Raw genomic sequence first — 27,332 nt, 5'->3', positions numbered from 1 at the left:
GCGGTGAAGAGTATTGTCGGTTGTAAGCAACTGCAGCCACAACGCTGTCCTCCATCCAAGGACCTTGGTCAAAACTTTAGGGAGAAAACAAATATGATTCTGATGTCATAATGGAGAACTCACCGGCGATTTCACGGGGAACACGAAAGGTACGTCGTGGAGTCGCGGCTACAGGCAGCAGCTAGGTGCACACACGCACGGAGACGGACTGTCCTCTGATCCGGATCACTAATCCAGGAGATTGCGGTAACGCGGTTTCAGCCAGTACTGACTCACCTTCAACGAATACCATTCGCTTGTAAGTAGCCTTCAACGTTCAACGTCCAATGCCGACTCGGTCCGATACCTTTTGCCACTAGATCACTTGCTCATTCTCAGACCTCCACGTAACCGCCGGTACACGAAGCATAGGCAGCATGGCCGACTGTGAAGGCAATGAGAGAAGAGTCATAGGGGAATACCCAATGATGACTTTTATTGAATATGCTCGACCTAGGTCCCAAGAGCCTAGATAACGGATTCGGGCTACACTACCGGTCAGCCCGTCTTTAGATCCATTGAATATATGCAATATATTTCTGTATAAGCTAAGATTGTGATCATGATCAAGTCTAAGTGCTCACATTGGTGTACGTGTCGAAATGGATGGTGATCTTGTACGTTCTTGCGCCAAAGCTTGTCCGCTCGTGCGCTGCGGTTACAGAGCTCATCATTCAAAGACAAGATGAACAATGGGACAATGAAAACAGCAATAGGGACACGCGAGCACGCCCATCGCGAACACTACCAATGATGACTGAGATGGCGCCAGGTGATCCCAGTGGGCGTCCCGGTCTCCAGCGACCGCGTAACCCAGGATAGGACAGATAGGAGCGGACACAGGACGAGCCAATAGATCACGAAACAGTAACTGCTCTGGGTCTAGTAGGACAGCTCGGACCAACCTTCCAGCTTCATTGGCCGCCACGTAGCGATCCGTACGCCGTCACACCAGCCTCTGCGTGATCGCAGCGTTAGCTGTGAGAGAGCCTCCGTCAAGCCTCCGTTTCGTGCCCCGAACGGGGCAGTGGCAGGGGCAAACTTCCATCTAGCACGAGATCTCATCGATCCGTGGTGCGTAATGACGAAAATGGCACGTTCACCACTGCTGTTCAGCGACAGCACGAGCCGCCAGAGGAGAAACGGGTGTACCTACCCTGCTAGTGGGGTTCCCAACTGTCACTCTTTCTTCGGTGAGCACGAAGAGAGCACAGCCAGTCAATCAGCGCCCGCGGTGCCACTGCACACTTGGCCGCACACCAGGATCTTGACAAGTAGGATACGAGTGCCTCGCGATCAGACCGTATTTTCTAGAGCCTCAAGAGGGGGATTCAAGTAGACACGTCCAGCAGCCGTTCCAAATGCACGACGGAGCCAAACTAGTCCGACGCGGATTCCCAGGCGATTTATCGGTGCCCGTGCGTATCATGTTGCATCAGCGTCCGTACGTTCTGTGCCAGGAATGCTCGATAGCAATGTCGAAGGGCGGGTCTTGAGCCTGGGCCCACGGCGTGTGTGCCCCATCTTTCGTGGCGCGCACCAGGCTCTTCGCGAAACTTAGCTCCAGCTCTGCGGCCCCGCTCTGCGTGTAAATCGCGAAGCTCGATTCCTATCAGCCGTTTATGGATCGCTTCAAGTGGGTTCATTGAACTTCATGAGCTTGTCGCATTCGCCATGACTTGTCCTCTCATATTTCTCCATTACGTTATCTCATGCACTGCGTCAAATAACGTATCAATATCAGGGAGTCTGCGCGATTCGAGATTCCATGACCCCCACACTCAATCCACATTCGGATCCACTTTAATAACGATCTTGCCCGTCGCTCGGCCAGACGTCATGCGCTCGTACGCCTCCAGCGCATCCTCAAAGGCGAAGGTAGAGTCCACAATGGGTTTAATTTTTCCTGTGTTCGATCATCAGAGTGCTGTACACGTAAACAACACCATGGCATACCTTCCGAGACATACGCGGCCACACGCTGGAGATCATCCCCGTTATTTGCTACTGAGATGATGCTGACCTCGCCGAGCCCAGTGAGCATATAGTCACCATGTCCATCCAGCTTAGGCACTTACCGCCATGAGCGCCGTGTTCCCCCCAACCAGCCAGGTTGTAAATACACTTTCCAAACCAGTTTCCAGAACCCGCCAATATCGAAGCCCTTTGGCTGCGGGCCTGTTGATAAAAATACACAATTTGGCGCTAGGTAGGCCTCGCTGTGTATGTATAGATCCGGATCGAACAAACCAACCGCCTCAAGGAAGACGTGGAATTTTGGCAGGTTTGCGGCTGCAAGGGTCTCGTGCAATGGGCCCTTGGTGTAGTCAAAGAACTGAAAAGTGATTGGCTCAATATAGGCAGGACGCAGAACACGGCAGACGCACCTCATCTGCACCCAAACCTCGCACAAATGCTTCGTTCTTGCCTGATGCACTGGCCGCAACTGTGCAGCCGTTGGCCTTGGCAAGCTGTATTGCGAATGCACCGACGGCGGTGCTGCCCCCATTGACGAACACCGACTGACCAGCCTCGAGTTTAGCGATTTTGAACAGTGCTTGGTATGCCGTCATCGCCACGAGGGGAATGCCCGCAGCCTCGGTCCATGAAATATTGGTCGGACGACATACTAAGGCAGACGCAGGCACACGGGCATATTGTGCAAGTGTGCCGCTCGGTCGTCTGAATGCAGGCGCTATATGTGACGTCGGTGAACAGAAGCATTGCGGGAGGAAAATGATACAACGAACGAGCTGAGAGAAATCCGAAGACCTCGTCGCCCGTCTTAAACTTGGATCCATTTGCATCGACGACAATACCGGCGAGGTCGTGCTCGGGGATGTAGGGTCTTTTGAGAATGAAGCCGGGAACCATACCCATGATCTTGTAGGCTCTAGAGCATAGTCAGTCGTTATCTTCAAGTCGTGCGAACACGGATACGTACACGGGATTCAAGGCTGCAGCACGGACTTGTACGAGCACCTCTCCTTTCGCCAATGTTGGAACGGGTACGTTGTCGTCCATACGTAGGACTTGCGCGGGAGTACCCTTTGCAGCCACAAGCCACGCTCGTTGTGTTCTAGGGATCGACATGGTGGTGGTGCTGGTGGTGCTGGTGGTGGGGAATATGGTGATGGTACACGATCAGCCGTTCTTCTTATACACTACGACATTCGCAGTTCAATGCAGTACTTGGCTGTGAGGTACTGTCGTCCAACGCAACCGCACAGTCGCAGGTGTCATGCAGAGCTTGCCAACTGGCAACAATCAGCAGTTCGCCAGTCCATGAACTTACTCGACGGCAACGATGGCCCAGGCAAATCAGGGTAACGGACTTGCTGTGCTGTCTGTGAGCTTGGCACTGCTCCGGGCTAAGCCCAGACGCGTCACTGTCGTCTCAGGCTCACGCGTCGCATTCTTCTCATTGCTCAAGCGGTCAAGCGCGTGGACCGTGCGGGACCAAAATTAGTGCAACTTTGTGGCCCAGTCAAATACGAAGTTGGTCCCGAAAAGACTTGAGAAAATCTAAGCTTAGTACATATAATCAATGCTTTCAATGTGTGAATAGAATCCATAATATAAATTGCATGCAATTAAATCTACATTTCACATCTTACACGGCTACTACACGACTCAATAATCCTGCATGGAACGCTGACCACCTACCGTCCTAAATGCACTCATCCGGTCAGCGGGTACGGGAACGGGTCGGTAGGATGAATCACAATCAGTCTCGAATCGGTGAAGGAATCGACGTGGAATCGCCCATATCCAGAGGATCCACTGAAAAAGGGAATTAGATCGCGATTTTTGACTCGATAAACTGGACAAGATACTCACCCAAGACCAATATTATCCCTCGCTGCCTCAGCGTGGGCCGTTGGACCGTTGATGTTGACAGCCCCTGATGAGCGATGGTCAATCAGACAACACTGGACCTCGGAAGAATAAATGTACTTACCGTAACGCATCTTCATCCCGAGGGTGACAGCCTTGTTCAAATCCTTCGTCCACAACGAAGAGACGAGCGAATAATCGGTGGTATTCGCCAATGCCACCGCCTCTTCTTCTGTGTCGACCTCGGCCACAGCTACGACTGCACGTGGACATGACTGTCAGCGGAGAGCATTCGCAGCCAGACGCTACTAGCTCACCGGGTCCGAACGTCTCCTGATCCCATATGGGCATGCCTGGTTTGGCGCCAGTCACAATATGCGGCTGCACCACTGCACCATTCCTCGCCCCGTCACCCACCAAACACTGCGCTCCGCTTGCCATCGACTTTTGGATAATCGACACAATATTCGCCGCAGAGCCTTCGTGGACCACTGCGGAAAGCATAGCCCCAGGGCCTCCAGCGGAAAATTTCTTGAATTCGTCGGCAAGAGCCTGAAGGAAGTCGGATGCGACCCCTTTCTGCACAATCACACGCTCAGTGGACATGCAAATCTGGCCAGAGTGCAGAAGCGCGGAGGACGTGATGGCTCGGGCAGCTAAAGCAAGATTTGCATCGTTGAGGACCTGAATGAAAATTGATTGCGGCGTTGGAATGAGTGAACACACGCAACGCACCACGGCGGGTGCCTTCCCCCCTAGCTCCAGTACGCATGGTTTTAGGAATTTTGCAGCATGACCGGCAACGATTTTTCCGACATTGGATCCGCCAGTGAACTGTTGTGCATCAGTACGTGTTTGATCAACGAGTCCTCGAGCATACTGACGTTAATAGTGCGCACAGCCGGGTGCGCGATGATCTGGGCAACTCGATCGGGAGCATCCTCTCGTGATACGTGTACGACGTTGAGGACACCTTTGGGCAATCCCGCCTAGTATACGTATATCAACGAGGGTTCATCTTCAAAGTCAAGACATCGGTCCTGATACATACCTCCTCAAGTAGTTCTGCGACAATCTGGTGGGACCGTGGACTATATTCCGACGTCTTCAACACGACGGTGTTACCGCAGACGAGGGGATATGTAACAGCTTTGATCACCAAAGGAACCGGAAAATTCCATGGTGCCATACCGAAACTGAGTGACATTGCTGTTAGCGAGGTGAAGATAGAGATATGGAGAACTTCGTACTTGACACCCTGGGCTCGGCGCTGCATCAAGACTTGGCCTCCCGGGAAGGCAGAAGGGAAAGTCTCCCCCTTTAGTTCGTTGACCAAAGTCGCAACGTGGCGAAGTATGCCGACAGTAGGTATAATATTGAGGAGAACTATGGAGTCCACGCTGGCATTCTCCTCCGTGACAGCGGAATGTATCTTCTGTGCATACTTGTCGGTCTGTATGAGCTCGGCAGCTTTGAACAGGATATCACGTCGCTGCTCTAGTGTCGAATACTCCCATGTCTCGAAAGCACGGGCAGCCGCCTCTACCGCCCTTGTGCAGTCCTCGCTGGATGCAGAGGCAGCTGTGGAAACCACCTGGGATGAGTGCGGATTGCGTACATCGTAGGTGGCACCGTTGCTGGCTGAAGTGTATTCGCCATCGATGTAAAGAGGGACGAAGGGGGCGGACATGGCTGGGCTGGATCCTGGCTGTATCTCAGTGTGTGCTTTGCTCTGGTTGTCTTACAAAATACTTCAGGATTTATATCGATCGTCCTCCAGTCCACAGCCACACTGGGGAGATTTCAACGTGCCGGACGCATGAAATTTGATCAGCCTCAGCAACTGTGAGCTTCTTTATAAGTACGTCGGTTGCGTCAACACCGCCGCTGAATACCGAGCCTAAGATTCTATGCTGTCATTGGACCAGGCAATATGCAAATGTGTCAAGTTGTCGACTGAGTACTTATCACCACGGTTTGGTTTGAAGTGGAGTGTCTCGTTACACGTTTCGCGAATATGAGAGTAATTCGGAGTTCCGGTGTCGGCGTGATGCCGAGTACCAAACAGCGGCCTGAATCATAGCCTACGAACCTGATAGTATTAGCTCAACCGAGGCGCGTTATGGCACGTACACCAGATCCTATACTTACTATACTCCGTGAAGAGATCGCGGTTTTGCCAATGAGCACTACCAGCAAGTATTATTTATATATCATGCTGACGGCTGCGAGACTTTACTTTCTTACCACAGATAGAGCCTCACAAACTCTACCAAGGTTCGTCGACCATTGTCAGTGACGAAGTACAACGATTGAACCAGCAAGAGGAAAACACCAAACAGGGATGACCGCAAGAGATGCAAACGAAACGGAGAACTTTAATGCCCAGATATGTAAGCACACTGTCCTAGGCAAAACGTCCAACTCAAAGTATGATCACATCTGCAAACCTCAGATCTTAGGCTCAATCTTCCTAGGCTCAATCTTCAACGTCGGTCACCGACAGTGGGAGTCAACAATGAGGATTGAAAAGTATGAGCGCGCGAAGACGTGCATGACTGTTCATCATAATTGAACAGTTTGACCAACTAACAGCCAATGAGACTGTCACCAAAACTCACCTAAGCAATAGAAGAGAAGATCGAGGAGTATGATCACCACTGCTCACTTTGGGTAGCTGGACGCAGGAATAAGGCCGCGACAAGCCGTGCTGAGATGAAAGTAATCCGAGATCCGAGCAAGGTCATAGATGCTATTGATACAATATCATTACTGTCAAAAGAAACTCAGATTAGCTGACACTCAAACCGTTCAGCGAAAGCACAAACCTTAATAAACTTGGCCATGAATTTTCTTCGAGCTTGTCTCAGTAATAAGAACGTCAATGAACTCGAATGACTCACTTGTGAAATTCAGTCCGTAAGAGGTCATTCACGAAGTGACCCGAAGCCTTATCCTTGTCTCGCGCATTCATGGCTTGGTTCTTGAATATCAGGTCTAACGCAAAAATATGGTGAGCACTATGCAGATTCCTCAAACAAATACCGTAGAGCACACCATCATCCCATCTCCGCTTCACTGAGAATGTACCGGGAACAGTAGTATTCACACCATTTGGATTTTGACCCAGTGCTGCAGCGAGATTGAGTAACGGATTCGCCGTTGCAATCTCTGCTTCTCGTGCTGCAGCCTGAGTCGCAGATTGTGCCTGCTCTTGCCGAGCCTTTTCCTCCGCTCGCTCACGCTTAATCTTCTCGAGCTCTCTAAGAAGCTCAGCTGTGTCATCTTCCTCGTCGTCCTCATCACTATTCAAATGACAAGTCAATATTCAATGGGACCGATCATAGATATGCATACACGTACTCATCGTCGTCGTCGTCATCTTCATTAGCTGCGTCGTCGTCTCCGCCCTTTCCTCCTCTACTATCCTTCTCCGCCTTTTCACCTGCATCCTCATCCTCATCATCGTCTCGGTCCAGCGCCAACGCCTCCTGTAGCAACTTCCGCCGCTTGTTAGCATCCTCACCCTCATCATTGCGCCCATTCTCCACCGCGAGCGCGGGCTTTCCTTCTGCCTTGCGTTTTCGCTCACGCGCCTCTTGCTCAGCAACGAGTAGCTCCGCGCGCAGATCACGACGTGCGACTTCATTTACGGCGGTCTGACCAGGCTGACTAGAATGAAGCAATGGGTGTTAAGAGTCGTGTCCAATGTACGCCATGAATCACGGACCAGAAAGACCTACCGAAACTTGAGTTTCGTGTGCGCAGCCATGTCGCGCACAGAGAACTGGCGGGAGCCCCCCTTCACGTCCTTTGCTTGAGCGGGGTCCCATGTCGGCCTATGCGCGGTAGACATTGCTCAATGGTGAAAATGACAGTAAAACTGACGTTGCAAGTAGCACAGTCGGACTACCTCAGATGGTTCACTAACAACCCGGCAAGTGGCAAAGTAACACTCATGACGTGACATTTGTGACGACTGTTCTGTTACCTCAGCCTTTTGAATTCATATTCTAAGGTTGCAAGTCTCTACTTAGAGCTCCATGAGCTGCAGCCTGCCAGTCTAGATCTGTGATGACATTAAGGAATTATTCCAGAACTGCCAACAATCCGGGCGTCCTAATTCGATAGCTCTTCCAATGTTGGCCGCTATGGTCGTGCAGCTGAGCTGTATTTCAAAATTAAATTACAAAGTTACTAGTGAGCCTGCCTGTCTGCATTATCACAAGTGCTCCACTTCACGATAGCAACACCCAGTGACTCTTGTTTTTCCGCGACTAGATTTAATCTTCGAGTTAGGAGGTCGTTGTTCACATTGATGGTCTCCAACCGGAAGTTTATGCAAACTTGCTTTGGTTATCAAATGTCCGTCATCTTGAATATCTTAGTCTAATCTGAAGCTTGATTCAATGGGTACGATGACAACCCATATTATTGCTTCAACGAGTGCATAGTGCATAGTAAGTAAATCTAAGCAGCATTGTCCCATTATTGATTGATTTGGTCGGACAACGCTTCAAGCGCCCGAAATCAGCCGCCCGCCACCGTGACAAAGCGCTTGTTGACCCATTGTTCGTGTTCGTCCTGTACAAGCATCTCCATTTTTGCAATGACAATGGGCCACAATCAAATAAAGAGAAGCTCTGTTCCGGCTTCCCTTCCAGTAAATTCCTCTTCTTTTACGCCCCCCCGCCGGACGACGATCAGGTGCTTGACGCACTATTCTGCTAAAACAGTGATCCGCTCATAGACGCACACTCCCTAATACTACACATTCCAAGCCTTGATCATGATGCACTTTGCTTTCATTCTCTTCGTTGCGGCTGTCTTTTTATCGGCATCCTCGCGGCCCCTGCTGAAGAGGAGTGTAAACCCTAATCTTGTCCCTCAGTTCGGAGTGACTGCTGGAATTAAAGCAAATGGATCGGCGTACGTGTCTAATTTCATTGAGGCTGGTAAATAAAGATGCTAATCACTATATCTCTACAGAAGCTGTGAAGGTATTGATGGTGAGTGGCTATCTCGTGAGCTGCTTATATGCGGTCTTACTGGCGCGCAGGTACCAACAAACAGCCTATCCTTATTCCCTGTCAATGCCCTCCCAACCGCGATTCTTTCATTGAGGTGCATTTTCAACTTGAGCTGATACAGCTGGTATACTTATGCTTTCACAGGCTCTGAACGCAAACGTCGCTGCTAGCTACGTTATAAATAATCCCAGCGTCGCAGTGTCGTTCCCCCAGGATAACTCAACAGCGTCCCAACTAGCACGCCTCAATGCATGCCTTGTGACATTGCAGAACCTCAATGGCAGTGGCATCGGCTGTCCGGCTTCCTCCACCACTTGGCTTGCTCTTGAACACTCGATCAGAGATGGAGGCTCTTCGTCGTCTACGTTGGAAGCAACAACTACCCTCATCCCGACCGCGAGTATCGTATCCTCAGCTGCTCTAACATCTGGTGTTGCTGCATCTGCTTCATCAAAGACAACAACATCAGCGTCCTCCCCTGCGGTTGTTTCCAATCCCTGTGGACTTGCAAGCGGTGCAATAAGCACTGCCAGCGCGGTATCTCCATCACCTACCAGTGCGGTAGCCACTTCGAACGTCACAATTGATCCAAGCCTAGTTCCCGAGTTCGGTATCCAGGCCGGCATCAATCCTTCTGGTACCGGGTATGGCATATACATCTTCTTGTGTTCATATGCTCATGCATGGTACAAATTTAGTAACTGTGATGGGATTAATGGTACCAATGGCCAGCCCATCTTGATTCCTTGCGCTTGCCCTCCTAACAGGGATATTTTTATTAATGTGAGCTCCTCCCATAATGACCCATGCTCAGCCACGCTGAATTCGTTTTATCAGGAAATGAGCGCCAACGTAGCCGCAGGCTTCGTACTCAATAATCCATCCGTCAAATTGACATTCCCGCTAGACAACTCGACCACCTCGCAGCTCGCGCGGCTTAACGCGGCAGCTGTCACTCTACAGAACCTTAACGGCACGGGCGTCGGATGCCCTGTCGCTTCGACGACGTTCGCCACGCAGGAGGCGGTGATCAAGGCCGAATCCTCGTGAGTCAGCGGCGTCCCACGACAAGCAACGGTTTAGACTTTCAACTGTATCGACGCTAGATGTACATGTTCTCCTTTTTACTGTATCGCTGATCTCGTACACAGACGTGTTAAAGACACTGTATCGCTTATTACATGTAGCACTACCACTTGAAGCACTCGGATACGTTATACATAGTACCTCATGTGCACATGATGATACCACGCCGGTGCTAGTCCACTTGGTTTTAAATTATGGTGTGGCCGAGAGCTGAGAGAGCAATCCTTTGAGATGCTCGGTGGCACCATGACCAAACGGCAAGTAATTTATGGAAGTCTCAGGTGGCCACCCAGCCTCGTGCGCGATCATGACATCAGGTTCGGAAGTTTGGAAACGCCTCGCGCAGGAACGCTGACACTGGTGCTCAACAAGTTCGTCTCTTCCTCAAATATTGAGTGTGCGAGTCTTCATACGGCCGTGTACCATTTTGGTACCAATCTACTGTACAATGTCTCTTCTCGACGGCACAGATGGGGCTGACCTCATGGCAATGACTGGATCGTATTCGTCACGGCTGCTCCCTTAAATCAAACCATGTGCTGTCAATTATCAAACCCCAACATCTCAGAGATTCCTGGACAAGCTGTAATTCGTTAACCTGCGTTATTTTCCTGCGTCCACTTTCGACGCGTACTCTCGATACTTCCGATCCCCATAGTTTCAACGAGTGAGGTTAGTGGTGCGTTGTTTCCAGTCGTGCCGCCTACGAGTATTTGCTGATGAATATAACGCTATTTGGCCTCCAGCTATACCATTCCAAGCTTTCATTAGACTGTTATGTAATACTTGGGGACAAGCGAACTCAGCCTACCAGGATGGTCATTTGGAGCCAAAGATGAGGAAAGAACAAGGCCGGCGACGCTATCCGGTGTGAGCGCTCAGCTATCAACATCGCTGCACCTGGACCTGTTTATTGTTTTTCTCTCCTGGTCTTGATACCGTCGCTCCTCACGACAGTACTATTGTACTCCTTGACTAAGGCTGTTCAGAGCTGGGGACCATCATGGACCCACCATGGGGGTATTTGACTGGAGCAGGATCGTCTCGAACGGTATTCGCGCAGCGCGCTTATCCCTGGTTCCTCCTTCCTAGCTGGTCTTCCTCAGAAGCTGCGCCTCTGACGACTGTCCCAATATGACTGGCCAGTGTGTTCTCCCCCCTATCCGTCTTCCTCGGGGCCCGACTTCTCCCTGCCTATCGGGATCTGATTGGGTATATGGTATCCTCCACGCCACATCCTACTCTTGCGCAGACACCACTAGATGCTCATCCAGTGAGACCACACTATGCGACTCGCAGCAACGACTTGGACGGAACATTACAGCGCCCTCAGACGTCACTTCACCTTCTATGGCATCTACGCCTGGTGCTGAATGTCAGCGTAAGCACCGTTTCGACCGCATTCTCTCGCCCTATACTAGACGGCCGCAGCCTTCTCCCTTCACGAAACGTTATACCGCTTTTCCTTCTCCCACTCTCGGTAACGAGATGGATACCCCGTGTACATCTTATAACAACCTCAACAAGAAGGGGGGTTCGATCGAGAATCAGCGACTTTCTCGAAGTCGCTCTTCGCATCGTTCACAAGGAATTACTTCGGCAGATAATGGCCTTTATGGACAGGTCGAGGTTGGTGAAGCGAGTGAGCGTCGAAGTAGCGGTTTAGGGCTCATAATGGGTCCAGTTCGCTACCCATTAATACCCGCCACTACGACCTATTCAGAACGCTTACGCCGACTGGCGCCACCGCCTTTGAAGCTCATGTCATTATTGGCCGACCCTCTTTCATCTTCCACTCCACGTCTTTTGGCCTCTCCAGAGCCGAGTATTATCTCCCCAAATCTGCATCAAGTCGCATGCCCCTTACCTACTGGTCATCTCCTCCGCCCAACAGTGGCGACGCCGCTCAGCCCTTCCGACGACCCGGATAGCACATCCCTCTCCTCGTTCGAGCTTCTTCATTGGCGGAGACGACTGGGACGCGCCACTGAGCCGCCACTCCCGCCACTGAGCTCCTGCCTACCCGGACTGAAATTCTCTCCCGTTCGGCCTGCACTCTCGCTCTTACAAGAGCGAGGAAGTTCCCGCGATTCTGTCTCCCCTCGTTCTGAATACACCCGCTTTGAAGAGCCACCTGCATACACCCGTTCGATCAATACACCTGTGTCGTCTGCGGCTGACGCCCCACCTTTGCCTCGCTTGCCCTGTATGTCGTTGCCGCAGGTAATGCACGATGATGAATCCTCCGCGCAAAGTACCCCACCCCTGTCCCCCTTGGGGATCACTTTCCGTGATGCCCTTACCATCGATAGTCTCGTGGTACGTGCAGACAAGTGCTTAGCAGCAGCAGGCGACGCGGCATTGGTAAGTGGTGATTTGTTCACGCACCAACCGTTCCTCATGTGTTCCTGTAGTCACTGTGCTCGTGTAGTCTTTTGAAGGACCCCGAGGCCATATTTGGCGTGTGTAGAGGCGTGCAGGAGGAGCTATGCCATATTCGAGGAGAGCTTGACGCGACTCCGGAGGATAGCGATGCGCAAGACACAGATGAGTTTCAACGCTGGTTCCATAGCCATTGGCAGATCTTATCGTCCCTTGAGCGGTAAGACTTAACGCACCTGTAAGATATGAGAACATCGACGTTAATTAATCTCACCACAGGAACCTGAACATTTTTTTTCTGTTTACGGATCAAATATGCAGAAATCCGCCGCGCATACATCGCTTGGCAGGGCATGTCGATAAAATGCATGCATTCCTCGCCAAATTTTCCGACCTTGCTCGGAGACTTGCTGTAAGTGCTGTGGCGCGTCTTGTCCGACCCCGAACCTGATGTTTTTCATGTAGATCTCACACGAGAAACTGCGCCAGTTGCGAGTGCATACCCAGCTCGTCGCCGAACGTCACGCCGCACTTCTCCAAGCTGAGGCCGAGCGCATGCGTCGGGGCGAGTTTCGAGCGGCGCGGCAGGAAGGGCGCGTACGGCGCAAGATGATGCGAGATGAGATCCGACATTCCAAGAATATCACTCGGGAGTTGCGTTTGACGCGACGTGGACGCGATGGAGACGGACCCGACGCCAATCGTCACTCAATCAAACATTGATGCTCGTATCGCCTTGCGGCAACCATGGCTCCGTGCGGCACGACAGCTTGCGTCACTCCTGGACGTCGGCTTTTGCGAATCAAGAGACGCCATCAAAAACATTTTCTCAGGTTTCAAGATCATTTTGTTCAACGGTTACATTTGTTTAATTAAATTCGGAGTATATTTCTTGTATTTTGACACTCACTCTGTATCGATAGAGTTGCTGGCTATACGGTCTGACGACATTGCTATAAGTAGCACCTTATGATCAACCCTGCCACGATATATGGCTGGGCACGACCTGTGATGACTTCTCATGTACATACTATGCGCCCCCATGGATATTTGTATTGTATTATGGTTTGATCTCGTTATGCTCGTAGTGAAGATCAATCAACTTGGGACTGTAAAGACGCTACAACACTAGCATCATGTAGTCTCTTGTTACATCAAGTCACTGGCTGGCGGAAGTTCGTTGAACTCGGAGAGAGGTTCGGGCAGATCAGTCATTTCCTTTTTTGGAAAAGCGACCTGCCCTAAGCGAGTATGGTATACAGTATCGCCTTGGACATTGCTATTCCTCAGAACATACTCAGCTAGGATCTATTTTATAGGTACTAACTCGAGTCTCGCATGTTTATACATGCCACATCTTTCGAATCCAGTAGATGATACCTGCGCTCGCTCGTTATACCGAGAACATGCTGCTTTCAGGCAGCTCGAGGACGTTTGGTTGATTCGCAGCTTGGCTCTTCGAGCGACACTGTAGATTTTCCAGCGGGTTGAGCGTATGTCTGATGGATTTATTTTCTGATATGTAATACCCAATTGTACTCCATGAATCGTGTTGAATCTTACTGCATGCATTGTCTAACGAACTTTGATGAGTTGGCTATAGCTTGGTTTGCATGTAGTCCCAGGAACAATCTGTCATGTTATGTGCTTATCCTCATCAGGTACCTGGTTACTGAGTGACATTTTTGCCACTTGGCCCTCTGCGTCCTGAATCTCCACCTCAATAGCATCTGGTTCATCCACTGGCTGAAGCTCTTCCTCCCCCTTACCAACTTCATCCAAGTTCATCACCTTAACAAACCACTTTGCACCCTCCTCCCACCCAACATTCTCAGCCTCTCCAAGCGGCGAACGTCCCATAGCATTTTTTATGTCGATGAGGTCTGCGCCAGGACCTGCTGGATATTGCACGAGTTTCTGTGCGACGGAGATGTGTGAATTCAGTGCTGCCCAATGCAACGGTGTCGATTTTGCGGCATTTTGCGCAGAGATGAGCGAGGGCGAAATAATGGGCAAAAGATAGTCTAGCGCGTCTGTAGCCCATCTTGTACTGTCAGGTTACGGCTGGATGCGACCATGTCAAGAGCATGACAGAAGCATACCTGCGTGTCCGTTAGCACAGACCATGTGCAGCACAGTGTTGCCGTTGTCATCGCGGGCATTGTTCAAGTGATCAGGGCCGAAGCAATCAACGAAGTGCTGTATGTCGTCGAGGTCTCCATAGCGGCAGGACAAAATCAAGTCCTCGATTTCGTCGTTGGAAGGAATTGAGACGGACATGTTGAGAGAACGTCTGGAAGCAAAGGTAGCAAAGCAACTGTGTGTGATTGGGTGACTGAGATGATCTAATCGATCCAATAACTACTTATCGAAGCTAAGATTTTGAAATGTTAAATTGCCTCTCGATTAGCGACTGCGCTGATGGATTTGTTACGATTGTTGTGGACCTGTGGCACAACTTGATCCGAGACCTTTTTCCCAGACTTGAGACATGGTCAATCGCAATTGACCATGCTGGGATGCAGTCCATATGTCGCCCTCCTCCCTCCTGGGATCCTGATCCACGAGATTGGGACCTTACAAAGTCTCACATTCTACTTCGCTCTCCCAGGATGTAGGTTCTGATTCTGTTGTCAATCAAACCTTTTGGTTGAAGAGCCGGTAGCCACAAGACTCGTACCGGCTACGGAGTCCGACATGTCCATGTGGAGTCGTTACCATTACGGGCCCACATCAAGTTTGGGTGGATTGCGACCGCGGGGCTCGGCTCCCGATGTATCAGCGGAGACGTGCTTATGGACCCGGTCTGATGGCATCGCTTTTCAGTCCCGTACCTACGGAATGAGACTCTGAGCTCTTGGAGCCTTCATTAGACGTCTGAACTGGAAAACTGCCCTCTTTTTTTGGCCGCAGCAACCACTGGCATCTACGTCTGCATGACCGTTTGTTCAATCTAGGTATTCTCTAATAATGCCCTCCCCGCCTACTTTTCTTGCTTGGGCCATACTTTCATGCCTCGTGCGTCGTTCTGCTACTCTCATCGTGATCATACGGCTGAGTCTGATGTCCTCTAGCTTGGGGCATTTCTATTCTTTCACTTGTGGAAATTCGATCGCTTCAAGTGTTTGCGGTGAGCATATATCAGCGAATATTCTAGAACTCGACTTAACGTCTCATCTCGGTTGTAGATGGGAAAATGGCCCTCATTCGGGTGCATTCAAGCGTGTCATGACAGTGTGTACATAGACAGTCATACAAGCATTTGCACTGGCTGATTCTTGCAGTACACATATCTACTCAGTGTTCCCCTCATTATTATTTATTCTGTCGGCTTTTGCGTCCTCAGCTACGATGTGGGCTATGCTGATATTCCTGGGATCGGAGGTATGGCTTTCATTATGACAATCGACCTTACAATCTCATATTTCTAACGTGCAGTCGTTCCAATACCGTTCGAATTCTGGCTACCCAAATATCATCGCGCAATTTTCCCTTTGAACATTGTCTTCTCTTTTTCATGGGGCCTTGAGATGTGAGTCTTCTCTCCGGTAGGCTGAAAGCGCATGTATTCAAGAAAAGCATATAGGGTGACACACCTTGAAGGTAGCAGTGCCTTTCACTTTTCAATTTATCATTCCTGACCTCGTACCAATAAGAGCTATGCTTTTGGCTCTTCCTCGTGAATGCCGGTAAAGTGCAGCAGGATTGGTTCCGTACTTTCTATTTCAAGATCTGGGCGGTGGGATCGATACTTGCTTTTGCATACATGCCCATTGTTACCATCGTCACTCGGTCCAATGCTGACACTGTGCGATCCTTGTTTCTTTCAAGAGTACCAAGTTGACAGCTAACATCATTGCTCGACTAGAATACAGCGGCTACGTTCACGGCCGGCAGCATCGGAGACCTGACTCTCACTGTCTGTTTTATGCCTGTTTTGTGAGCCTCGCTTTTGATGCTAGTCCAACTTGCTGTTGACCTATCCTGTCAGATTCCAGTTCCCGGGCTTCTTAAGGAATTTGGTAAGTTTTTGTGAACTTTGACAAGTTTGAAGAAAGCTGAGTGGCCATGCACAGAAATCAGAAGGCGTGGATATTAATACCATTGTCCGTCTCACGACGTTCCATGAGCTTAACGTATGTGCTACTATCACTCAGCAGCTTTACGTAACCGTTAATCTGTGTTCAAAGCGGATTCGTGTAGTCTTCCGGTTCCTGTTCTTCGCACCCCTTCTGATTTTGGGTGTGGATGGGCTCACTGCCCGTGCGGTTGTTAACAGCAGCTTGTGGGTTGCCCCAGTCGCCATGTGGATGATACTGTCTAATCTTCGTCTAGATTCGCGTCCGAATTTTTGGCCTTCATGGCTGGCATCGGATGTATGGTCTCATCCGGCATCACTCTTGTGGTGCGTCCGCAAAGCTGATCACGTTCACAACATATGAACTCAGTCATCATTTGCAGATATTTTTCCCTCGATCTGTCCAATCCGAGGTGCAAGCGCGCAACGCCTCTCGCGAGAAATCGCAGCAAATGCGCACATTCCAGTCAACACAGCATTCTGAATACAATTCTTCCTACTCTCCTAGATCCCTGTCGCCTCAGAAAAGCTCTGCGCCACCATATTCATCTCACCCCGGAGGCGAGAATCTGGTGATCAGTATCGAGGACTCTGCCATGATCAAGGCCCCTGTACTCGCCCCGGGGGATCCGGTAACTGGTAGTCACCCAGCTGCGACGACGTTCAAGACATTTGCGCCAAATCGCCGTCTCGACTCGGGCGCAAAGATTCACGGCGGTGTCAAGATTGTTGGGCTAACAGAGGGCAACTTGGCGCATCATAATCACCAGTCATCAAATGTTCATCCCTTCGTACATAATTTTACATCGCCTATCGGTACGTTTGTGGGCCTTGCCTCGTTTCGCGCTGACCTGATGCCTATCGCTGCATAGATTTGTTACAAGGAGACAGTTATCAGGGTATTACCCAGTACGGAAGAGGGTAGTCTTGCAATGCTAGCTTCTATTACACATACCTGTATATCAACAGCCTGCCTGGTTATTGTTGCCCGAGTGATTATTCAGTATGCGTCCACGTCTTGGCTGTATCATCTTCTGCGACATAATCAAGCTGAGGTGGGAGACTCAGCGGTAGGGGGGCACACTGCGTGTTCGGTACTGTCCCATCTGTGACATCTGTTTCTGATTCTCGAAAAACTAACAAGATTAGATGCAGCAGAAAGGTTCACTAGAGTGGGTCTAGAATGGATATCACAACAACACAGTATTTGAGAAAGACATCGAATGTATCAGAGCAAACGGAAAGGCCACAGTGGAAGCATTACTGCTAGCCAATATTGTCTGTGAAGTCCTGTACAAATACTGAACGGGTTGGGTCCTGCCTCACACGGTCATCTTTTATCATTCTAAGGCGCAGATATCAGGTCGCATGATGGGAGTTCAGAATTTTGAGCTACACACCGCGCGTCGATTCTGGGATCATCGCCTTCAACACCCAGCACTGCTTGTGGCGTTTTTGCTTCAATGACCTATCAGTGTATCAGACAATGAATAGTGACAGCACGGCGCGACACTCACATAATGGTTATCGCAATGAGGGCAGTATTCATCACTCTCGTCATAGTTGGACATATCTTTCCGGAACGCCTTCTTGCATTTCTTGCACATAAATGCCATCTCCGTTGTTTTCCTCAGTCGATGGTCCTGGGTCTCGGCGTGGCATTCGGCGCAGTCAAACCACTGCTTGCAGCAGGGCGCACGAATGGCAACCTGTGCATTCAGAATGTGTTTGCTAAATCGTAGAAAGGGTCGGCATCGTGCTCAACAGTAAGATAGTGATCTGCCCCAGGACCTCCAGCCGACTTAGTGCTACAATTATCGGCCTAGATGGACCTGAAGCAGACCTATGAGCCAGCAAATACTGACCACATCGTTTCGATGTTGCGAGGCTGATAGCGTTTTCACGAGAGCAAACTCCCACTAGTGCGTCCGGAGTGGAGGATGCGGGAGAAAGCCAATCGCGCAAAGTGGCTGTTTGCCGACTTGTGGCTCAACTCTCGCTCAACGAGGCTCTCTTCGAGCCGTAATTAGCCTCTGGCAATCCTCAAGAGCTATCACGATATTATACCCCAGGATCCCAAGGTTTAACATGAAAACGGCCCGTTTTATCTATTTAATTTGTAGAACATGAGGCGTGATGGAAAGTAACGGAGGATTTCATATCTTGGGGCGCCTGCTCTCACACTCCCCACCGCTGTCTTTCGAGCTGGCGGCGTGACTGCTCTCCTCCAGGCTTCGCCAACCTCGACATTGTGCATGGCATGCGGACCAGCATCGACGGACGCCCACGATGCAGTTGTAGCTACAGCCGACAGCAACTCTGATTCCGGGTCGCCATTTCCTCTTGTCATTACCGCAGCCGTTGAACAACCCATGTATCAACAACCTTCAGTACTCGATGAGAAGACAGTGTGCTCGTTGCCGGAAGGAGATACTGTTTCTGTCGGAATTGCAGGTGAGCTACGTTTTATGTCTGCCCTTGTCTCGCTGCATGGGTGGGGCGGCGCACACGATGTCGGTATGGCATGGCAGCCTGCCTCCTCCCACGCTCAACGCGCAGAACAGAGGAATGCAAATTATTCTCTCCGGATTACTATCCTTGCGCGATGAGCCTCTTGAGTCGGGTCTTCACACAATTAATATATCGGCATTTCGCTATACCAGATGAAAGTTATGCACTACAATCCCATGGTGCATACCCTCCAGTAACAACGCAAACAAAACCCGAAGGGGATATTTCCTCGCTGTATCTGAGTCTTCAGGGTATGGCGCGAGGCTCCGCTGTTTTGCCTATGCCCTCTTGCCACCGGTATCTTGACCTTCTGGCCCAAATTCCCCGGACTAAGGTAATTCCACCTCGCGACGAGTCACCGACCCCGCAAACTAGCGGCGTGGACCATCAAGTTACCAGCACAATGCATCCCAATACGATTTATTTCACCTCTAGTGTCACGGTGTCGACGGCTGCACCATCACAGAGCAGTGGCCCACCTAATGTGAACAATGTCCTTGGGCCGCTGCTAGGTGGACTGTTGGGCGGGTTCTTCGGACTAATTGTAATTGTAGTAATATTATGGTGTATCTGGTGCGTTTGCAATTACGTCGAAACAACTCACTCGCGCGCTCACGCTCCCCCCCACATTAGGCGCAGACGATACGACATCTTTTGCAGGCGCGATTTTGTTGACCCTGAACCGCCAGTATTGGACTATAAACAAACTGGACATCCGTCAAGGGGCAACTCAGCGGTATCCTCACCTGAACCATCACGACAGCCATATCCATATGGCCAAGTTGGACGCCCTCTTTCCTCCATATCCACATCAACGTCGGCTCATTCACCCACTCTGACGCCTACATATTCACATTCACCATCAGTACTGACGACGAACTATAGTCTGCCGCTCTCTGCGGCACCGTCGACGTTGATGAACTTGACCACGACGCCGTTGCCTGGCGCAAGCACTGCGTTGTCGCCTGGATCGAGTGTAACATCGTTCTCTAGAGCATCGACACCTGGCTTAGTGTATCCGGCCCCTTTATTGCAGTACCGAAATGAGCGACAGCAGGGCCGACTGTCGTGGCCGCGTTATAGTAGTTCAGAGGATGGAAACGACGAGAGTCGTTCTTCGGTCCTGAGGCCACGCAGTGAGCGCCGGCCTTCGAGACTTTCATTGACGCTTGCGAATTGGAACCCAGAGACGGATGCAGAGCTGGACGTCATGAGAGCAAGCGACAGCGACGAACGTAAGGACTCGAGTGGGATAGGCACGAAGGAGATTGATGGAAAATCAGCTAACGGGGGACGAGCAAAAGCGGAGTCGCCTTCTCCATGCGCCAAACAGGTGTTCGTGGGCCCGAGTCGAACGGACCCGGATGACTGTCGGTCAGCTGAAGACAAGGTGGATTTGCCGCCGACGTCATAGTTTCTCATCATGCCCGGCTATCCTCGTTCCGAGCCAGAGCGTCCTAGAATATCGGAGACGCTCGGGTCTTATTGTTACCTGGCCCAGAATGCACATGGATTCAGACATTCATCTGCTTCGACAACCAGCTGTTCTCACCGCTCCTGGGCATTAGACACAAATCTATCTTATTTTGCGTATGTTTTTATTACAGATGATCGGATGTGCTGCTCTGAAATCTTGTGGTGCGCACTGAGGCCTACCGCGATGGTGACACTAACTACAGCCCGAGGGATGAGAGGATCGTTATCAAGCGCTTCAGCCACAATGACAGTCATCAAGTTCTTGCAATGATGGGTTTGTCGTAAGCTTCGGTCGGGGCATGACCAGGTGGTTGCATGCCAGGCCGTTCTACGCACTGTCGGAGGGAGGACCGTTGGCCGATGTCAGCTCTGGACACTCGGGGCTTGACGGCTAGCATGAAGCCTATCGTGTGAGAGGCCCAGAAATCCCGCTGTACGTTCCTAGCCACGTAGTTTCGTGCGCGAGCTCTCCCGAGCTTGTCTTCCGTGAGTCATCCAAGCCTGTATAAAAGCAGCCTGTGCGTGGCCTACTCTCTTCATCAGTACTGATCACTTCCTCGTCTACGACAGCACCTTCACGACACCCTCCCTTCCAACCCGCCTACCTCCAAACTCCTTAATCCTCTTTACAACTCACTACACTCTCCAAGATGGCCGGAAACCAGGCGGTGTCCCTCAACCCCCCAGACGCCGTAGAGCACCTCACTACCCAAGCCTCTGACTGGCTGTGGGCGGCGTTCTCTATTATGGCGTTTTCTCTGCTCACTGCTGCGGTCTTCACTCTAATGGTGTGTTTCAAAGATCTACATTGACGAGTTAGTTTCTGATGCGCCCTCTCAGAGACCCAAGGGTACTCGTCTGTTCCACCAACTTGCCCTCATCGTTCTCGCGACTTCCAGTATTGCCTACTTCTCTATGGCCTCTGACCTCGGTGCTACTCCAATTGACGTCGAATTCCGTGGAGATGGTAGTGACCCGAGCCGTCAAATCTGGGTAAGTTGTCCTTTTGGAGTTTGTTGTACAGTGGCTAATAACGTCCGCCGTAGTATGTCCGGTACATTCAATGGTTCATTACTTTCCCCGTTCTGCTCCTCGAGCTCCTGCTCGCGACCGGTCTTCCCCTCTCGGACGTCATGACCACGCTGTTCATGGGTGCCGTCGTTGTTGTTTGCGGCCTCGTTGGTGCTCTCGTCCACAGCACCTACAAATGGGGTTACTATGTCTTCGGCTGCTGCGCGCTCATCTACATTTGGTATGTTGCGATTCTTAAATTAAGCTACATCCGCTAACCACCCTCCCAGGTTCGTCCTCCTCTGGCATGCGCCCTCGACGACCTTTGCCGCCGGTGGTGTTGTCCGCCGCGGATACTACCTCGCTGCAGGCTACCTGTCGTTCATGCTGATCACCTACCCGATCTGCTGGGCGTGCGCTGAGGGCGGCAATGTCATTTCCGTCGACTCTGAGATGATCTGGTACGGTATCCTCGATTGCCTCACTGTCCCCGGATTCCTCGCCTTCTTCCTCTGGGAGTTGCGCGACGTCGACTACAACTCGTTTGGCCTCCATTCAGGCAAATTCGTCGACCACGGCGAGAAAGGCCCGAACCCCTCTGCCGCCCAGCAGGCCTAAAAGATCGCGCTTGCAAATTTTCTTTCTCGTTTCTTGGAGCACGACGGTTACGAATGCACGAACGAATGACTTACTGGTATTAGCGGTTGTAATTTCACGCTCCACTTACTCATCTGCTCCCTTTACGATCCGGTAGAATAAACCTTCAGTATTTAATTTGGTTGCACGTGTAATTCTTCTTCTGCCCTTCTCTTGGGCTCCCAATGCGCATTGGTTTCTGTGGATCCACATAGTTGGTATGAATGGAAGGATTTTCTGTGCCAGACAGCTTCAAAACTAATTTTGATCTGACTGGGTTGGTATCAGAACTATGAATGATGAGATATGTTGTGGGCTTTGTACATTCACGTCCGACAAGAGAGCTAGATTTTTATATGGATATAATATGCTTCTGTATTGTGAAAAATGAAGACATCATAGATAGGTGTAAGCTGTGACAACACCTCCCACATCATGAAACGTGACTGCTCGGGTTTGAAAAACTATTTTGGGCTTATTAATTAGGGCATCGTAGTGTAGTGGTTAAGCACTTGGGATTTTGAGGAGTCTGCATAGGCTTGCGTAGTCTCGTAATTTCCCACAACCCAGGTTCGAACCCTGGCGACGCCTACTTTGTTTTGGCTCGCTTACGTTAGTGTGTCTTGAACGACATGTGATAGGTTTGAGTCGGACCATAGTATATATCGTCATAGTATATATCGTTCAACATCAAGGAAAGTTAGAAGTCATTCTGAAATCAAATTCGAAATTACACCAGGCTTTAGGATGCGCAGCGGCCTGAGCTGTTCATCTCATCCAACATGCCTCGTTTCAAGCTTGTATTCTTTTGTCCAGCACCGTCTACCCAGATGGTGCTACACCACCTCTTCGATCAATTTCCGCAGAATGTCGGACGCATTGGAGCATATAGCGGATGTGCTTTTGTCAGCCGGGGAACAGGTCGGTATCGTGCTCTTCGCCCCTCACTTGCTTACAAGTACTGAGCGGTAATTCGGGATACTTCCTGTGATCCTACCACGTCCGACTACGCGTCTCATGTGCTTCTGGCGTAACCGTTCTATGGCGCCACAGGCCAATTCACTCCCCTCACCGGCGCGAATCCCGCAGTTGGTTCAATCGGCACACCTGAGCGCGTCAGTGAAGACCGTGTGGAGGTTCTAGTGCGTGAGGATACGTCTTCAAGTGGACAGGGCGTCGAGATACGTCGCGTTTTGGAAGAACTTAAAAAGGTGCGCATGCGATGTCGTGCAAGGTCCGTGCGTCGTGAATAGAGTGCACCGAAAATTTAGGCTCATCCGTATGAGGAGGTTGCATATGATGTTTACCGACTGGAAGACCTTTGATCCCATCATCTTAGCAGCTCGTGCAGCGTTTCGTAGCAGACCCGCGCTGCCAACATAGTGAGCCCAAAGATTTCCTGAGCGCTTTACAGCTACTACTTCACACCAAATACATTTGAACTCATTAGCCCTTGAAAGTCCATCAAGCACTTGCCCGTACCTCGCACAATCGTCAATATTCAGTTTTTCCACATCAGTCACAAGTCCGATATTTATTTGTCGGTTTTTCTGATGATTCTCTGAAGACACTTGCAATCGGACATAGGCTATCAAGGCGAGGGATATGCATAAAACTGAAGGAAGCGTACTATTACTGGCAGGTGAGATGAGATGCTACAGATTAATACATACTTATGTATATCCTTGCTAATCCTACAAGCGAAGAGTGCAGAACCCGACCACATGCGAAGAAAGCTATCATGACAGACGTGTGTATGCAACAATTCTCCCTGGAAGGGAGCATAAGTCAACAGTATCCTGTGTGTTGCAATATGAAAGCTGCAGATGGGATAAGTTCAACATTGGCAAACAAGGTAATGGAAGGGCGCACACATAGAAAGTTGTTCGTCAAGGTCCTAGAACTAACGATCATCGGTTCAACGCAAATCTAGACGTCGAGCAAGTGCACCACGTCAGCCAGAGAAGAATCGAATAAAGGATCATAGACGCACGAATCGATGACATCGAAAAGGGATCCCGCTCCCCTCAATTGCATTGCGACCGCAGTAGAGGCGATGGCGGCAGCGATACCCGCTGCACCCAGGATCAACTGTTCCTTGAGCGAGGTTTCCACCTCAAAAGTTGGGTGTTCGATGATGTCGAATGCACGCATGATGGGGAAGAGAGTTGGGAACTGAGGACCGTTCGATAAAATGAAGAAATTGCAAACGTGTGGTCAAGGCCGTTATATGGAGTGTGGTAGAAGAGTAGAACCGAGACACGAAGATGGACGCTGCTGGGAAAGAATGACAACCGCGTCTACATGACGGCAGCTTAAATATCTAGAGGCTATGTGGCTAGTCGTATTGTTGCGATGCCGCCGGTCCTCTCTAGCCGCCATGGACAGCATGGGACGCGAGCTTGTGATACCCACTCGCGTAAAGGACCCCGAGCACCTCAACTACCCGTTTATAGTAATTTGCGTTCGCCTCGCCCGACCCGTGGTGGCGGCGATGATTCGCGATGCCTGATGTGACTATTTCGAATCTGTACCGCCGCGGGCTCAGGCTCGTTATTAAATGAACACTTATGCCTCAGCGTTATGTTTGGTGCACGCCCAGATGATCATAAGTGGCTAGATTCGTATCTACACGAGGAATCCTATGATCCCGCGCTCTTTCAGGCTAGCATCGGAACTTCATCGACCCTAAGTAGTGGGAGTGAGTCCATTGCAATGATTGCATGCAATGGAACACGTATTTAGTGGAAAGGCTGGGTTGAACAAGCTCAGCGACCGCGAGGTCCTAAAGCCCCCGTGTCGACATACTAGTGTCGGATATGCTCACGGCAGACCTTGATATATTGATAGCTTGATAGGTTACGTCTCGCTGGAGGACCCCAGCGGATCGATGTCAACAGCCTCCGTAGTCTCATCTATGGCCATTGAAACTTATCAGAAAGGAAAAGACATGATTGCTGTCCAGATCAGGCGTTTATGAAGTTGTCTGTCCAACATAAATAAGTTTACGGAAGACTTGTGTACTACCATATATCTATGTAGGGGTACATTACCGGTGGAATTGGCCATATTGGCACGCAGGAAGGAGTTTTAGACATAGATAGGATTGAGAATGTACACTAAGTGACGATACAAATCGTGGAAGAGTAGCAAGCACCCTTGAGTCAGAGGAGCACACACACAGAGAAAAAGAAACACTAGAATCAAGCTAGCCAACATGCATAAATATGTCCAGATATAAGGAATCGCTCAGTGCGAGCAGTCTGTGGATATTCTCGCTCGCCGCGTCGATGATGATCGAGCATTGTGGATATACATATAAACTTACAGTCAAACATTTTGAGCCGAGAAAACGACCCGCGAGGAGAGAGGATCAGAACAGACAAACAAAGTTGCTTGGGAAAACGTGGCGCCCAGGCTGCCTCCGGGCTTCGTCCAACAGTTCTCCGGACCACCAGCCGTCTTCTGGCGTCGCGGTGACAGCGATGATATCACCCGACTGGAAGTCAAACTCCTCTTCAATGGTAGCTTGATAGTCATACAGCGCTTTGACTGCAATTATGAATAAGTGAGGCAGTTCTATGCCTGAAAAGGGCCCCTTACCATAAAATAGGATCCCACGCCCATCATCCGTGAACGCACCAGTCGGTGGCTGCCCATGGGCAGCAGGCGGCTGTGGTGACGGCTGGCGTACGGGACTTGGTGCACGATACGACAGCTGTCCTTGCTGCGCATGAGGTGCATAACCGCCCTGGGGACCGTAGTACCCGTTCACTGAGGCACCTCTCTGCAAATCCTGCACGACTTGCCCTTGCTGTGAATAGCCGTGAGGTTGGGGTTGGTAAACAGGCGCTTGAGGCTGCTGTTGCTGCTGCTGTTGTTGCTGTTGTTGCTGATATTGAACAGGTGGGCCGTACATAGACTGATTCGGCGGCGGCGGGGCTGCCGGGGCGCCATACGGATGTCCATAGCTCGGAGCAGCAATAGCGTTGGATGGGTTATTATACTGCGCGTGAGGTTGTCCCGGTGGAGGCGGCGCATATCCACTCGTAGCGACAGTGTATGTCGGCCGACGCTGAATTTCCTGCTGAGGCTGCTGCTGCGGAGGCGGGGGGTTCTGATGAGGTGGTTGACTGTATTGGGGCTGGTGTTGTCTATGTGCATATATATCGGCCATAGAGTCTATCGCGACACGTCCACTGGGGTCAAGTGCGATGCCAACACTGTTCGGGCTCGCTGCACGTTGCTGCTGGGCTGGATGCTGTGGCACCGATATCGAGTTTTGTCGGATGGAACTTTGAGACGGTGCATGGGCGTGCCCCGGACCTGTACCGTTCACCGATGGGGGCGGAACCCTCTGATAGCTGTTTCTGTGGGCAACTTGCGCGCCGCCTTGCGATGGAGGTGCAGCCGGGCTTGTGCTGCGTGAAAGAGGGGCAAACGGCTGAGGGCTAGTGCTCCGGCCCTGAGCCCCAATGCCTGCTTGCCCACCAATGCTTAGGGGACGCTCGCGCTGTATTTGACTTTGGCTCTGGAGTGACTGGCCAGGCATTCCACCGGTGCTCCCAGCTCTACTGGTCGGTCTACTGACCGACTTACGCTCACCAGGGAACGACTGCTGGTAATCCGCTAGTACATCCTGCACGGGGAAATTTCCCATAGGGCCAGTCGAGTTGTGGGACGGTGGTTGCATATGCGCCGCGACAGGAGGATTAGGCGATGCAGGACGTGACGTGGGTATCTGAGGGTATGCACCGACGACCATCTGTGCCGAGCGACGATAATCAAGGGACGACCGACGATTACCGTCTTGCGAGCCACTAGGAGGCGGTGAGAGTTTTGCAGCAGAGTCGCGCTTAGTCGGCGAAGCGCTAGTGGGGGACGACTGAGACATTGGTCCCTGCGATGACTGTCCTTGCAAAGACCATTGCCCACTGCGCCTGACGCTGGTACCTCGAGCGGGCGCGGCTTTCTGCAGCTCTGCCATCTGCCGTGCGAGTGGGTCATCGTTCTGGCCGACCTTGACCGGACTTGCCACACCATGACCCGTGCGCGCCTGGGGATCGCGCGAAAGATCGACATCGTATGCGTTATCCCCAATCTTAATCATGGTCTTCGCCGTTGGATCGATCGGGTCCGCCTGCGGATCTGCGACGCGGGTACCCGCCGCAGGAGACCTGTCTGATCGTACGTGTTGACCAGACGCGGGCGAATGTCCGTTGGGCTGGGATGACTCCAATGTCACG

General features: G+C 51.0%; 12 protein-coding genes across 12 annotated transcripts; 5 read left to right on the top strand and 7 right to left on the bottom strand.

The window, feature by feature from the left end:
* Positions 1-1,820: 1,820 nt before the first annotated feature.
* FIBRA_06102 (uncharacterized protein) lies at positions 1,821-3,132 on the bottom strand (the record flags this gene model as incomplete). The annotated part of the gene is made up of 7 exons (XM_012327842.1): positions 1,821-1,945; positions 1,996-2,057; positions 2,118-2,217; positions 2,290-2,374; positions 2,427-2,734; positions 2,790-2,932; positions 2,984-3,132. The coding sequence occupies 7 exons, from the start codon at positions 3,130-3,132 to the stop codon at positions 1,821-1,823; spliced, it is 972 nt and encodes a 323-aa protein (XP_012183232.1).
* Positions 3,133-3,719: 587 nt separating this feature from the next.
* FIBRA_06101 (uncharacterized protein) lies at positions 3,720-5,566 on the bottom strand (the record flags this gene model as incomplete). Its single annotated transcript, XM_012327841.1, has 8 exons — positions 3,720-3,822; positions 3,880-3,943; positions 4,001-4,135; positions 4,194-4,560; positions 4,612-4,710; positions 4,761-4,865; positions 4,928-5,072; positions 5,127-5,566. The coding sequence occupies 8 exons, from the start codon at positions 5,564-5,566 to the stop codon at positions 3,720-3,722; spliced, it is 1,458 nt and encodes a 485-aa protein (XP_012183231.1).
* A 1,209-nt stretch (positions 5,567-6,775) lies between these two features.
* FIBRA_06100 (uncharacterized protein) lies at positions 6,776-7,732 on the bottom strand (the record flags this gene model as incomplete). Its single annotated transcript, XM_012327840.1, has 4 exons — positions 6,776-6,873; positions 6,934-7,181; positions 7,240-7,548; positions 7,620-7,732. The coding sequence occupies 4 exons, from the start codon at positions 7,730-7,732 to the stop codon at positions 6,776-6,778; spliced, it is 768 nt and encodes a 255-aa protein (XP_012183230.1).
* Positions 7,733-8,668: 936 nt separating this feature from the next.
* FIBRA_06099 (uncharacterized protein) lies at positions 8,669-9,956 on the top strand (the record flags this gene model as incomplete). Its single annotated transcript, XM_012327839.1, has 6 exons — positions 8,669-8,805; positions 8,866-8,885; positions 8,936-9,000; positions 9,051-9,550; positions 9,605-9,689; positions 9,744-9,956. The coding sequence occupies 6 exons, from the start codon at positions 8,669-8,671 to the stop codon at positions 9,954-9,956; spliced, it is 1,020 nt and encodes a 339-aa protein (XP_012183229.1).
* A 1,386-nt stretch (positions 9,957-11,342) lies between these two features.
* On the top strand, positions 11,343-13,097 carry FIBRA_06098 (uncharacterized protein; the record flags this gene model as incomplete). The annotated part of the gene is made up of 4 exons (XM_012327838.1): positions 11,343-12,356; positions 12,407-12,594; positions 12,654-12,786; positions 12,840-13,097. The coding sequence occupies 4 exons, from the start codon at positions 11,343-11,345 to the stop codon at positions 13,095-13,097; spliced, it is 1,593 nt and encodes a 530-aa protein (XP_012183228.1).
* A 912-nt stretch (positions 13,098-14,009) lies between these two features.
* Positions 14,010-14,654, bottom strand: FIBRA_06097 (uncharacterized protein; the record flags this gene model as incomplete). The annotated part of the gene is made up of 2 exons (XM_012327837.1): positions 14,010-14,407; positions 14,477-14,654. The coding sequence occupies 2 exons, from the start codon at positions 14,652-14,654 to the stop codon at positions 14,010-14,012; spliced, it is 576 nt and encodes a 191-aa protein (XP_012183227.1).
* Positions 14,655-15,344: 690 nt separating this feature from the next.
* On the top strand, positions 15,345-17,324 carry FIBRA_06096 (uncharacterized protein; the record flags this gene model as incomplete). Its single annotated transcript, XM_012327836.1, has 13 exons — positions 15,345-15,392; positions 15,449-15,504; positions 15,563-15,608; positions 15,659-15,758; positions 15,813-15,906; positions 15,961-15,977; positions 16,031-16,182; positions 16,243-16,313; positions 16,366-16,396; positions 16,451-16,510; positions 16,565-16,659; positions 16,710-16,779; positions 16,836-17,324. The coding sequence occupies 13 exons, from the start codon at positions 15,345-15,347 to the stop codon at positions 17,322-17,324; spliced, it is 1,329 nt and encodes a 442-aa protein (XP_012183226.1).
* Positions 17,325-17,718: 394 nt separating this feature from the next.
* Positions 17,719-18,068, bottom strand: FIBRA_06095 (uncharacterized protein; the record flags this gene model as incomplete). Its single annotated transcript, XM_012327835.1, has 3 exons — positions 17,719-17,797; positions 17,853-17,920; positions 17,970-18,068. 3 exons carry the CDS (start codon positions 18,066-18,068, stop codon positions 17,719-17,721), a joined length of 246 nt encoding a protein of 81 aa, XP_012183225.1.
* Positions 18,069-19,243: 1,175 nt separating this feature from the next.
* On the top strand, positions 19,244-20,377 carry FIBRA_06094 (uncharacterized protein; the record flags this gene model as incomplete). Its single annotated transcript, XM_012327834.1, has 2 exons — positions 19,244-19,536; positions 19,597-20,377. 2 exons carry the CDS (start codon positions 19,244-19,246, stop codon positions 20,375-20,377), a joined length of 1,074 nt encoding a protein of 357 aa, XP_012183224.1.
* A 712-nt stretch (positions 20,378-21,089) lies between these two features.
* Positions 21,090-22,068, top strand: FIBRA_06093 (uncharacterized protein; the record flags this gene model as incomplete). The annotated part of the gene is made up of 4 exons (XM_012327833.1): positions 21,090-21,227; positions 21,280-21,432; positions 21,486-21,691; positions 21,741-22,068. 4 exons carry the CDS (start codon positions 21,090-21,092, stop codon positions 22,066-22,068), a joined length of 825 nt encoding a protein of 274 aa, XP_012183223.1.
* A 1,928-nt stretch (positions 22,069-23,996) lies between these two features.
* On the bottom strand, positions 23,997-24,240 carry FIBRA_06092 (uncharacterized protein; the record flags this gene model as incomplete). Its single annotated transcript, XM_012327832.1, has 2 exons — positions 23,997-24,015; positions 24,080-24,240. 2 exons carry the CDS (start codon positions 24,238-24,240, stop codon positions 23,997-23,999), a joined length of 180 nt encoding a protein of 59 aa, XP_012183222.1.
* Positions 24,241-25,459: 1,219 nt separating this feature from the next.
* Positions 25,460-27,196, bottom strand: FIBRA_06091 (uncharacterized protein; the record flags this gene model as incomplete). The annotated part of the gene is made up of 2 exons (XM_012327831.1): positions 25,460-25,638; positions 25,690-27,196. The coding sequence occupies 2 exons, from the start codon at positions 27,194-27,196 to the stop codon at positions 25,460-25,462; spliced, it is 1,686 nt and encodes a 561-aa protein (XP_012183221.1).
* Between the last annotated feature and the right edge of the window lie 136 nt (positions 27,197-27,332).

The sequence above is a fragment of the Fibroporia radiculosa genome (genome assembly GCF_000313525.1).
Source record: "Fibroporia radiculosa TFFH 294 genomic supercontigs, scaffold6005, whole genome shotgun sequence".
Taxonomy (NCBI): Eukaryota; Fungi; Basidiomycota; class Agaricomycetes; order Polyporales; family Fibroporiaceae; genus Fibroporia; species Fibroporia radiculosa.
This window is presented reverse-complemented; position numbering and strand designations above follow the sequence as displayed.